The sequence below is a fragment of the Pezoporus flaviventris genome, unplaced genomic scaffold, assembly GCF_033815535.1.
Source record: "Pezoporus flaviventris isolate CSIRO_AGI_PZ_B2104156 unplaced genomic scaffold, CSIRO_AGI_Pfla_v1 ptg000023l, whole genome shotgun sequence".
Taxonomy (NCBI): domain Eukaryota; kingdom Metazoa; phylum Chordata; class Aves; order Psittaciformes; family Psittacidae; genus Pezoporus; species Pezoporus flaviventris.
In genome coordinates, this window is record NW_026892571.1 from 16298108 (window position 1) to 16311815 (window position 13708).

Genomic DNA, 13708 nt, shown 5'->3' on the forward strand with positions numbered 1-13708 from the left:
TTAGAGATATTAAAGCAAAGCCAGCACCATTATTGACAAAACTAACAAGTGCTCCCCAAGTGCTAATAAAATTCCAGACATGCAACCTATCGATCACTGTCTCAATTCAAAGCACATCTGCCATACACAATCACAGACAAGGCCCCCATCTCTGTCACTTCTGATGCCGTACTTAATGACAAAATTGGCTGCTTACAAGCTTATAAGGAATTTAATATTGTGCCTCTAGCATATAGAGAACCACGTGCATCTTCTTGGAGGATATAAGCAGCCATATGTGCTTGAAACGCATTGATGGAAGATAGTGTATTTCACGTGCTGCATCTCAGCTAGTGTTTTCTGTTGATTCAGTTAGGATGCTTTTAAATTGTACTGATTCACTGAAGATTTACAAACATAATTCATGTGCAGTTGTCCTCTGAATAAGCCTCTAAAACTAATTCAACCACAGTCAAAAAATAAATTGCAAAATAAGTTACTCAATTGAAATCTGCCATCTGAGGCACTGTAATAGAAAACATTTATTATAAAACTAACATGTATTTGTGGCTAGAGATGTGTACGGTACTAAACAACTCTTGGAAATGAATTTATTCAGGCTTTTCTGAAAGAACATCTTAACTGGGCTAACAGAAAATTACATGTTCAAAACTAATGGCAGGTTCTATGATTTCCATCCTACATCACAGGCTTCCCATTATTATCCTTTTTGTTTTGGAAGGCTTATGAATTTCAGGCAAACTTTACTCTGCACAGCTGCAGGAGGCCTAGATTTGCCTGTTAGATACTGGAAAGATATAGGTGCAATTCAGTGCAGAAGGGGAGGAAGCATGAATACTAATACGTCCATCTCTAGATACAAAGCTTCAAATTCGACAAATCTACTTCCATGGGGCTGCTGGACTGTGAAAGTCGAGGATATGCTATGCTGGAGGCCACAATGCACTCAAAAGCAGTGTTTCCTCTTCAAAAGTGAGGGTATTTTGCCCATTCAGACTTTCATTAGTGCTCAAGGGGAATTCTTTGAAATGACAGAGAGTTCGTGTCTGCAATTAATAATGATAGCAAAGTCTACAGCAGCATGTCTGACACTGAAGTCAGCCACTGATAGGTTCAATTCAGGCAGATGAGGGTTTCCACAGAGTACAGTGGAAGAACGATTTGGGAATTCTTTTATTCCCTGCCCAGAGCAGACAATGAAAGCCCTAAGCAGTAATATCCCCATCCAGATTTCCCACTTACTGGGGAAGAGGGCTGGGAGTAAAGACAGTGAAAATAAAGACAAAGGCTGAAAGACAAGGGGGAAAGTTCAGACTATTTCTACAGTCTTCTTGTTAACAATAACGGCAGCTCAATGCTCTAAACATTTTTGGATTTGGAGCTTATGTATCTGCAATACAAGTGCATCCCGTTAACTTCCACAGCTCCCGTGTTCTGGGCAACGGTGCTTTACAAAAAGCCATAGGGCAAGCACATTGGACACCACCCCAGGCTGCTTCCAGCAGCTTTAAACCTAACAACGTGTACTCTTACTTATGCACCTTATCAGGAAAAGTAATAACATCTCTTTGTCCATAGAATAATTTAGCACAGCTATTGAGAGGTGGCTTTTAGCAGAAATCCTCAATAACTTAGACTCATTTTTTTAGCTAACAGTTTTCACTTACAATAATACATAGTCTGAGTGAGCCAATTTTCTGGCAAGTCTGAAGAGGTGTGAAATCTCAGACACATTTCATTACCATACCAAAAATCTTTTACTTGAGAATGTTATGCTAAACTTTTTCCCTGATCCCCTCTTTTTCTTTCTCCCATGCAGATGGAGAAGACTCGGTAAGTGTGTCAAGTTCGCTGTCAAGCCCCTTAAGAACTCTCAAATGACCTTGTCAGAAGAAAAAATAAATCCTAACCCTTTGATCCATATTTTAAATTCCTGACTAACCTGCCCCTTCCACTCTGCTGCTTTGTGGCTTCTGCAGCTCTGACAGAATTGAGTTCAGTATTAATGACTAGCAATCATTTTCAGGCTATACGCTCTCCTGCCTTCTGCAGACCAAATGCCTCGTTAGCTTAGCTCTGCGGGTGAGATGCTCACCTTTGTATTGGTTTCTCCTGGGTTCAAGACAAATAAAAAGCCGGGCTTGTAACTAGGCTAAAAATAAATTCCCATCACTCAAACGCCCTCCAAGACGCAGCTGAATCATTCAAGTTGACTTCCCTTGGAAAGGCATGCTCTGCAAAGGTACCTCGTGCGACTCTAGGGGTGGTTTCACTGCAAGTCATGTGCCAGTCTGCTTGATTATGTGGCTGGTGGCTTTCAGTGCATAATTAAATAATTCAATCTGCTGAATAAAGCTAGCTTTATGCTAGAAAAGAATATAGAGTTGGCTGGACCCAGCAGACTCTTCTATAGATGATGGAAATAAAGCACAAGCTGAAGGCAGAACGCCGCTGATTTTCAAAACCTTTGAGTACTGCTGGGTTTTAAATCTGTTAAACATACCGAATCCTCCAGCTGCCTTCGTGAGATCACTTCTGGCAGGTAACAGCTACCCTCAGCTGCTTCCAAACCCGGCCCCCCGTCTCCTTCATCAGGATTCTACAGTCTGGCTCCCATATAATGACTTCACAATTAGAATATTCAAACATGAGTTTTGATTTAGAATTGAGAAATAGATTTTAAACATTAAGGACTTGTAAACCTGTCTCACAAGTGGATATTCACACAAGTTAGCCTTGGCTTAATGATGCTAGACTGATTTACCCAGACAACCCAGGGAGAGAGGCAGCCGTCTGCTTTCATTCACCCACTGGAGAAGCTTTTTCTCTTCAGTCACTGTAGGAAGAACCTGGGTGCTGTGAGGTTAAAATTTGCCTTTGGGATATCTCTCAGAATAACAACTGTGTGGTGACAACAGAGCTCCTATGCATCTCAGGAACAAATCAGGGCTCCTTACTGCAGGATGTGCACAGGCTGTCTGGATACAAGAACCCAAAAGAACATAAAATAAAAGCATTTCTATCTCCAAAATTATATAAGAGTACAGGGGACATTTAAACACCACAAAGACAAAAGGAACAACATGCAAAAATATGTCAGGGAAGGAAGAATGGAGAACTAAAGACTAAAGACATTAAATTTTCCGGCAGCTTGCACTGCATAAAAGCTCTAGGATACATTCTTCTCACTGTTCATTTTTCCCTGCATGGAAAATACCAGAAATGAAATGTGTGGTGGAAAACACCTAGAAAAGATAAAATATTCCTTCCTTCCTTCATCTCAGCTCTTCCTATTTAAATAGTTCTCTCTATATATACACATCTATATAGCACATACACCTTCATACATGTACATATATCTATATGTATATATATAAACTAAGGATATATATGAAGAATGACCTATTGACCAAATACAATCCGTTTGTAAGATTTAAACGAGGCAAAAGCAGCGCACAGCTCTCTATGCAAGGCCAAGTATCACACCCAGACTGCATTGCCCAGTCTGCGTTCTGCTTTCTTACAACAATCCATAGCCTCTGAGAAATTTTCCACCGAAAGAGAAATGATCCTTTATTCTGTAAGGAGACAGGAACCTTTAACAGATGTACGACTGTTTGTATCGCTTCAAGCTATCCACGTGTGATTTCAAATCTCTAAGGCGATCTGTGGTTTTGCCCAGCGTCAAACGTCTCAGGAACACAAGGAAGAAGACACTTTCAAAGCAGCTCTAAATCTGTTGGCAATACTTCTTTTTCTTGCCAGGATTTACCTTTTTGTTTTTCACAGAAGGGTCACAAAGCCTCTGACAATGGTAGGAGCATAAGTTCCATTTGAAGTCAATAGGATTTGTAATCCTAGATCCCGCAAATGCCTTTGAAAATCTCTGTTGATCTATGCCTTGGCAAAAACATCCCCTTTCCCCTGAACACTGAAGTTCCATTTCCATAAAGACAGAGAATCTACACTTTTACCTCTAACATATGTAAGCCTCCAATGATATTCCTGGGAGCTACCTACATGCAATACAAAGAGCCTGTTTGGCAAGAAAATACAGAAATAGATTCAGTAAAGTGAATTTTCAAAAGCACCTTCAGAGACTTCCAATGGGTATTTTCTTCCTAAACACTTTAGTAATTCAAGATTCAAATCTCTGATCAGCAAAGCTGCTTCCTTTTATGACTCCTGTTTGTAAAATAAATGACTGGCACAGCTCAAATTGAAATGAATAAAGGAAGCATCGTGGTTTCATCTCCTCCACTGGTCTGTCATTTATCTGGTTACTCCTTAATTTGTTTGTTCATGCCTTTCCTTCTCCTTAACTGATTGACTCTTTCTTCTCATTTGTGGTATGATTCATGAGTATAATTTCATACTATTTGATTTCTATAGATGCATAAGAACGTTCTGATGTAACATGACTTGCCTTTTTTTAGGCAATTAAAAATTAGCTCAGTAATAATATTATTAGCTCAATAATTTGCTTAAGCAATTTGCTCACAGAAGTACCTTTTCTGAATGTAAAATCCCAACAATTCCATACCCAGAGAGCCACTTCACATTCTGAAGGGCAAAAGAAATCTCACACTCTACTTGAATGCCACTTGATTTTGAACATGGGATTCAACAGAAGGGAGGACTGTGCGATGGATCTATAATAACTGAAATTCATTTGTATTGTAGTTACCATGTAATGATCATTCCTTTCAATACAACTTTCAGATAACATCTTTGAAAACCCTTACAAATTTCAGAGCAGATGTAGATTGAAATTTATAGAATACCATTTTGAACAACATTCTAGGACACTGGCGTTCTGCAATTTAAGAGGCATGGTGTTGAATAATGAACCAAAGCTAGTCAAAGAAATCCAGGATCCTAAAAATGCCTTAAGCACTGGAAAAAGTCCACTGTCTACCTGTGATGTTACAGCTGTAATATTGCCAAATCTCCAAGCAGGAGATGTGTGAGCTTCACTGAACATTACAAATAGGAAAAATGAGCAACTGTTGAAAGCAAACAGAGAGCTAACTGACCTGCACTTTTCTGTTGTGTGGTGTTATCCTCCACAAAGCAAACAGCTGATAACTGCTTCCACCCAAGGAAAATATGTGCAACATGTAATTTTTTACTATTTGTCCTGGAAAAAAATATATTCTAGAAAGCTTGAGGAAATAATGAAGGGTAAGACCCAAGTGGTGTCAGAGTGACAGATACAACAAAGAACAAAGTTAAAGTACAATATTCTGATTTTAAGACAAAACTATGGAATGCTATCAGCTTGCACTGCTTTTGTATGAGCCTTTCAGAGGATGGACTGCTGAGAGCCTTTGCACACAGTGTTTTTTACTGACAAAACATTAAGTATCCAATACAACCCACCACGCCTAGCAACTTCAGTGTTTCCAGCAATATTCATCTATGGTATTAAGAACAAATGTCTCTTACCACCCCATCTGAAAAGCTTTTTGCAAGCTGTGAACATCAAGCAGAGAAAGCTTGGTAAGTTGCTATCTGAGATCTCTTTTAAGTTGTCAACTGAAGTTCTTTCTCCTGGCATGGATCTTGTTTCCAGTGTTATCCTGGTCGCAACAATTTGAGTATTTATGAGTATTTTCCTGTCCTTCGGTGGCTGGCTTGGAAACTGTTGAATTACTGCCGTAACGTAACAATTCACCGCAATGAAGTGCAAAATGTCATTTGCAGAATCTATATCTGAGTCAGCAGCACATACACAACACCCCTTCCTTTGAAAAAACAGCCCTGAAATTCATACATCACAACTGGTTTCAGAGAATTAGCCCCTTGACTGTTAGGAACTGCATTAATTACATTTATGGCATTCCTTTAGGAAAGTTTTGAACATGAAAGGAAATGTATGTGAAGATACCTGTTTTAAAGCACATATGAGACCGATATTCATGGTTACAGAAAATCTTTCTAAGCATATATATTATCACTGAACATAAACTGGAAGGGATGGGGATTAAAAAACATGGCTGAAAAAATAGAGAGATGAGTCACACCTTTACACATAAATCACCTTGAGCTGTGACTCAATTGGGAAGGAGATGTAAGTACGAATATAGCTCTTCACTAATGCATGGGACAGACGAAGGAATAAAGGCATAAATTACATGGGGACATAACAAAATAACAGAAGAGAACCATAAAATATGTACCTTGATCGAAAGGCTTGTTTGGATTCCAGTTCCTGAAATAATCATCCTAAATGGGGAGAAAAGAAAAGGAAACTCAGGAAAAATATAATCGGGTTTTTTTCAATACTAATTAAATAATTAAAGTACAAATGAATCAGCTCATCGTTTGATTCTAATATATTTAGCCCAAATCAACAGGTTGCGTCCTAAAAAGTAGTAAATACAGGTTAGAAATTGAAGAATAAAAAAAATTCCTTGGATTCAGCACCCTGACTTTTTCCTCTGAATTGTTTTTTAAACTGTGCCCGTTATTATATATTCTATTATTTCATATCAATCTACAACTTCTCATATCAAAGATAAGAACATATTGTTCAGATAACATAGCATAATCTATACCATCTTGGTGTGGCAAAAGGTCAAAGTAAATCCAAAAATACTTCCATTCATTTGGACGCATGGAAATGCCACCATTGTGACTGTACAGAAACACAGCAATAACATCATAACCATTATAAAGTGCAGTAATATCCAAGAGCGCTTGCAGAGAACACTTCTGTCACTGATCCCACTATTTAGTTTTTAAAAGCTTCTTAAATGTGATGTAAAGATATTATTCTGCTGTGAGTCTCGTGGTTCTGTTTTACATGGGTCTGACTGGACTTGAAAATGGAGAAGGCAGGAACTGTCAGAGTGCCTGAGCAAAAAGATCGTGTTGCAAACAAGTCTCCCTACAAAAAGGATGGAAAACTCTTCTGTGTGCTGGATCAATTTGTATTCTTTGTATGTAGCAAATATTTACCTGAAGGCAAAGTTCCCCCCACTTTGTGTGACACAGGAATTTAAGCCCAACTGCTGTATTTAGTTTCAGCGTATTCCGTATCTCTCACTTGTGTCCCCTTTGAGAGGATGGGGTAACAACAGAGTAATGCACTTGAAGTGAGGAAGCATGGAAGATTGATACGAATGTGATATTTTTCTGCATATCGATATTAATTTCCTTTTTAATACATTCAGTATTCTATAATTCATTTGTTGAGGGCTGCCACTGAAGAGATGTCTTTATCAAGCTGTCCCTATGTTTCTTTTTCCTGTCAGGGTGGTAACTGAAAACCCAGCAGTGTAAGAGGCCTGAATTATTTCTTCCATAGGGATTTCTTTACTATTTACCTCCAGTACACTGAATTTCACATGCTTTCATGTTATCTAGCCACCCTAACCTGGAGTATCTTGGAAACTTGGAAGCCAGCATGTCATGCTTTCTGGGGCCAGAATAGCCTACAGGGCTGTTGTAGGAGAAAGGGGGACTCTCCATGCCCTTGCTGAACACCAGGAGATGCACCTCACGGCAGCACATTCTCTCCTGAATGCTATGGACATCATGAGAAGCAGAAAGTGCCAACACCTCCAGCACGGAGAACTGCGGAATGTGCCATCCCGCTCCTCTCTGCTGCTCTGGGGGCAGGCGAGGATGGGCAAATGCTCCCTGTAATGAAGAGGCTGGATGTAATTCTGCATAAGTATCAGGAAGAAATGTATTTTGTTTCTGCAAGCATATTGATGCTCAGTGTCTATACTGACTTCATGGACAGTGACGATGTTCCACATTAAAAACAAAGATTATTTTTCATCATTTATTTCAGATACATCAAAAGTATCGATACTTTTTCTTCAGAAGCATGGGGTTTCAGCACCAGAAGTACAATCACAGACTTGCCTTTGAGTTCCACAGCTTTGTTAATATAAAACCCCCTCATGCTTTCACAATGCTTTGTAATTGATTATGATGTAGTGCTGAATTCACCAAGCATTAATCACTGTTCACAGTGTGTTGGGTTTTAAGCTTTTTGAGCAGAATAATTATTTTTTTCCAGCACCAAAATATTCTCTTTTTTTCCTTGCTTACATTTTTCCCTGGGTGTTGCTTTGCTGTTGGGTTTGCAGCATCAAAAACTGTTAAATAATTCAACGCCCAAGAAAGATTTCTTATGCTGGTGGCACACGGAAGCAGGTTTGAGATAAGGATTGGAAAGGGGGGGGGGGGGTTACCTCAATTTCAGTATCAATGGAATGTTTTACAGAAAATGCACCTTCCTCCCAAAATAACCTCCAAACCACCCATCTCTTCTGTAAACCTATTCTTCTCCTTTATGCAGACCTCTTTAGTATTCCTTTTTGAAAATAGAAACCATCTTTATTTTAGAATATGCCTGAAACTACAGTGTAACAAAGTAGGAAACTACACAAGAAAAAGTAAGAAAAAAAAGCCCTAAAGAGTAGAATAGAGGAGACCGTCTGGGTTTTCAATATATAAACCACATTATTATTTATAGGAGTAAATAATGACTATACATACGTTCAAGCAATATGGTCAATAGTTCAAAATCACTTATACCAGTTGTACAACAGAAAATAGAGCACTAGAGTTTCACTTCAGCACTGATGCCAGCAAGAACTGCAACTGAATGGTCATGGCACTGTAAAGGTGAAATTCATGCTATAGATATGGTTGAGCAGGAAATCTATGTCTTATTTAAATACACACCTACAGCTCTGGCTTGAAGAATGGTCAGGGCTTTGTGCCAGTACTCTGCAAGGTGCTGAAAGCCATACATTAACCTGAAATGGCTTTTGTTAGGAGGAGGAATAACTCCAAATGGATACCCTCATTTCACTGCAACTTCCTCCAACAGAAGAACAGCATGCTGATGTAGCAATAACAGCACCTAAACATAACATGAATTTCCAGGTGTGCGTGTATATATACATATATATACACATATATAAATACAATCAGCTTTATTAATGACATGTAACATTCCGATTCAATAAAACACCTTCCTAACAGGCAACTGCACAGAAATCTATGTGCTGCTGAGCTTTCTACTAGGACAGATACTAATGTGGTTAAAACACCTATGCCTACAGTAGCATACAAAGGTATTACATCATCTTAATATTAACATGTTAATAAATTGATATTAACACATTAATAATTAACATATAACGACACATTTATAACAATATTAACAGTTGCTCATAAGAGTTCAAAGTATAATATGAATTATGATATGTTGCAGATACTTTTATTTACTGTACCGATATTTACAAGTTAAAAGTGAAAAACCTACCTCAACTTCCTGAATACGCAAGCATTACAAATGAGAAAAGAAAAAAGAATGAAATAAAACAATATAAAAATATGTTAACATTCATCAGTTTTCTCCTTGGCGGCCTTTTAAATGTGAAATCACTTATTTCAGACAATCTTCACCTCCAAACGAAATAATCTCTCTCTTTTCTGACCTTTCCACCTTTGCTGTCACAGCCCAGTGTTCGTCTGCTGTGCTATTAGCACGTTGCTCTTGTAGAGCATCAAGAAAAGGTATTTTCAACTCCTTTGGGCTGTCAGACGAACCAAAAAGTGTTTTTCCACATATTCATCTGTTACGTACCTGATATAGAAGAATTATTTCTTTTTCCCTAGCTGCCTTTAAAGACTTTGACAGACTTTGAAGGGAAGGCAAAGCCAGGCACAGATCCACTTCAATACAACAGGTGACAGCAACCGAGAGGTACTTTTGATGACCAGATATTTATAAGTATCTTTCTCCTTACATAGAATTCACACTTGGAAGGTTTTGCCTGTGGTTCAGTGAGTCAATCTTTTAATTAACTGAAGGCACTCTGCACACATAAAAGCATGCACAAAAAGAGAAGACTTGATACTGCAAACCACAGCTGGATCTGACTCCCTTAGCTTAACCCTGCGTTAGATAAATGTGATGTACTGGCTTGGCCTCTGCATGCAGCCAGGAATGAACACAAACCCCAGACTCCAGGAGAATTCAATTGCAAGGCTTGGGACAGGAGCTGCTTTTTGCTTCTGTGTCGGTTCATCATGGAGAATCATGGAATCCTCCTTCAAAATTTTAGCCTCGGGACATTTAACTGAGAAATACTTTACAAGCACAGCAAATGAAAAGCAAACAGAAACTGCTGGACTTGGGCCTCCGTTCTGCAGTTTTATGAATTTGATTGAAGCAATCAAGAGATGAGGAGATGAAACACGTTCTGAAGGGATTTAAACCCCTTTTGCTATACCATGCACAATAAATTATTGCTTCTTAACAAGAACAAAATATTCTTTTATCATTCAATACATAGGTGTCAACTTACATCAATATACCATCAACAAAGGCGACCAAGAACATAATCATACGTTACACTAAGTATGCAAAGGGCGTATTAAAAAGCACGTGTTTAAAAGTCCACAAAAGCTTTCTTACAGGCAAAGCTATTAAAACATCATTCATCAGACCCCATAGACACATCAGAACTCATAGACTGGGTTCTGATTTGCAAAAGTCAAACCTCAAACTAGACCTGGGCCTGCCACAATTTCCCATTAGTCATATCAGAGACAGTAGTAAATAGACATTGACCCTAAGAGCAGGACATTAGTGTGACTGCTCTTCTCTTAACCTCCTGTATCACTACAATACCAATACAGTTAAAAAGCTGAAATTAACAGTAAAACCAAACAGTCCTGGCCTCTTTTCCCCCACCAACTAAGAAAGTAAACAACAGCTTCTTGTTCTCCTGAAGTTTAAGCGTTTGAGTTAATCCCATTAAACCTACTCCCTTGTCGCTTATTGGTTTAGTTATTACCTAAGACTTGGTATTGTGCAAGAGTTAACGAAGCATGCTTAATTTAACACACAGGCACTCTCTATACTTATTTTATTTACTTGTCAAAGAAGCTCCTGCAAGATGCTCTTGTTTATAAATAGAGCCAAACATGAGCTAAATGGGTGCATAAATATTTATCTTTTGGTGCATTAATTAAGCTTCTAAGTTATTTGTATGAATCAAACAGAAATGAGATGCTGACTGAAAAACCCTGCACAGAAAATCCTCCCCATCACAAATCCCTCAGCCCAGGTCCTATCCTGAGGAAACTCATATACAGGGTGTAACCCCAAGGACTGTGAGATAACCTTTAGGAGGTAATCTTCCTTCCCAGCCAACAAGAGCCTAAATTTCAAAGTATCTCCAGGAGGGATGTTTATTAACACTGGTTTGCAGCCTGCTCTATGGTTAAACCTTTGACTCTCACAGAGACCAGCTGGGCACAGTGGTGATAACTAGCTCATTGCTTCGTTTCAAATGAGGAAAGATGCAGCTGCATTTTCTGCCTCTCTACCTTGCAGTGCGGAAGAGCATTCCAACACTAAGCAGCGTTACAGCACCAGCTGCTACTTGCTAAAGTCAATCTAGCCTGGATCATAAATGTCTCCCCAAGGCCTGTTGCCTCTTGTAAGCACATAGGTTGTGTCAGCAAATCCAAAGTTCTTTATTTATTTAGGGGAAGAGAAAATATTTTGCCCACCAAGTACTTTAGTGAATAAAGATTTCCCAATGGAAGCTAGTGCTCAGGGTCTGCAGTCAGGAGCTGACTCTAAACTCCTAAGCACATTAAGAGATCTCTAACTGCCCCTGAACTGGTGAGCTCTCTCTCTTCAGGGCATTCAAGGAAGCAGGGAAACGAGATGCTTTTGGTTAGTGAGTTAGCAGTGCTTGTGATAGGAATGTTTCACTTTACATTTAGTAAGAGAAATCTTTGGCAAACCTAGTGCTATATTTCCCAGAAAGGCCAGGAATGCAGGGCTTGACTCAGAAAGCGAGCAACACTAACTGCTGGAATTACAAGAAACTACTCCAGACTGAAGTAGTAGCACATGTCATGAAAGGTCTGAGGATGTCAGCACCTGCCTAGAATACTGTAGCTATGTCATTAATAAAAACATAATTAAATGCTTTAGCCTAGAATGAAATGGTAGAAAGGAGTCACATTGGACTTGTATATAATGCTAAATCCATCAATACCTGTTAATTGATAACAGTATAAAATACATAAATGCATATCCAAGTAAGTGCTTAGATATGCATGGCATAGAAAAGCTCCTTGACCATTACAATGTCAGGTATCCTGTAGGACTCAGATTACCATCACATCACCTTTTTGTTCAGCTACCGCTAGCAGGCAAAAAGGTATCTTCTGCTTACTATGGCCCAGAATGACACTTTTTACTCATTTAAATTAAAAGAGGGGTTTTTGATTGTTTGGGGTAGTTTTCTGCTATATCAAACAAAACTTGTTAATCCTGTTTTATTGCAAGACTTCCAGAAGGTTCCACAGGCAGTACTAAGAAAGCAGTAGGCAGAGCTTTCAGTATAGCCTTTCTTTACCCCCAGTCACAGTGGGTCACTGGGGGAACAAAAGATATAAAAATTAGATTTAAAAATTTGGAAAAATATTCCACAATAAATTCCCACTGAGCACACGTCAGGCAGAATATGAATTGTCAGTGCTCAGAGCTCAACCAAATGGGCCTTCCAGACAGAAATCTTCCAGCTGCTCTACTGGGGTTTTGTGGATTCTTTTCACTTTTTGGGGGGAGATAGAGGGATAAAAAGACAAATATAGTAAGAATTAAAAATATTTCATAAAAGCCCCAAACTGCCCTTTGGTTATCCACAGGAATGATGCCAAAGGGTATGCCTGCAACGTCAAGGGTAAACAGATGCGCATTCACTCTGCTTGTGCTTCAAGCAGGATGAATGCGGGCCAGCTGGGAGCCAGAAGCTACAGAGTTGCTTTAGCACAGCACTGTGCCAACATACGCAGCTGATATATCTGGGTGGCTGGAACAACCTACACTAGGTTGTGCTGAACCTAACAATGAAATAAACCCCTTGGTTTGACTATTCTTTGCTGGTGCTTGTACACTAACTTTAGAAATACATCATCACTTCTGCCTGGACTATTCCTCTCATCAGTATGTGTTAAAAAGCCTCTTAGCCCTACCTAGAGGTAACTAATTCTCCCTGATTTTACTTCTGTAAAGTTTTTCACACTTTAGTATGTCCCAACATCCACACCAGGTGATGCTGCAAGCTACAATGCTCTTGCTAGCCCAGAAAGGTAAAACTCAAGAGCCTCCCAAGGTACGGGCTGCTCACTCACCCTTGTGTTGCATGTGCTGTACTGGCACAGATGCTGCAACGTCAAGGCCAGACTGAAACACAGAACATTATTTGGTTGCTTCTGTTCTAAATTAACACCAGGTTCTCACCAGCTACAGTGCCTCAGCCACACAGTACTCTCTCAGAGGCACTGCAGTTACACTCAATGAATTCTTTCCTCCAGCTAAGGGTTCTCCTGCCATGACCTCTTCAAAGGGCCTCCACTGTGGCTATCAGAGAGGCAGCAAACAGAGGGAGGAATTGGGTCGGGGGGAAGACAGGCAGTGGAATACTTCTGACAAGCCTGAGGATGACAGGTGGTGTAGTGATGATTTACCATCTCAGCTGAAATGATTTCCTCAGGCAATCAGATCCTGGGGCAAGCTGCAGGAAAGCTCAATAGTTCTTGACCCCTAAATCTGTGAGGTCCTACTCACTCCAGCATTTGGTCCCAGACACTTCTGATTTCTTTGGTTGCTTTCTGATAATACTCTGATGACTTCATCCTGTTTATGCAG

The 13708-nt window shown here is 39.4% G+C and overlaps 1 protein-coding gene across 1 annotated transcript in view; it reads right to left on the minus strand.

Moving 5' to 3' along the window:
• Positions 1 to 13708, minus strand: part of SPOCK1 (SPARC (osteonectin), cwcv and kazal like domains proteoglycan 1) — a 287668-nt gene that overhangs the window by 189269 nt on the left and 84691 nt on the right. The window contains exon 3 of the mRNA XM_061457033.1: positions 6183 to 6228. Coding sequence (XP_061313017.1) covers positions 6183 to 6228 — 46 coding nt within the window. The remainder of the gene's footprint in view (positions 1 to 6182; positions 6229 to 13708) is intronic.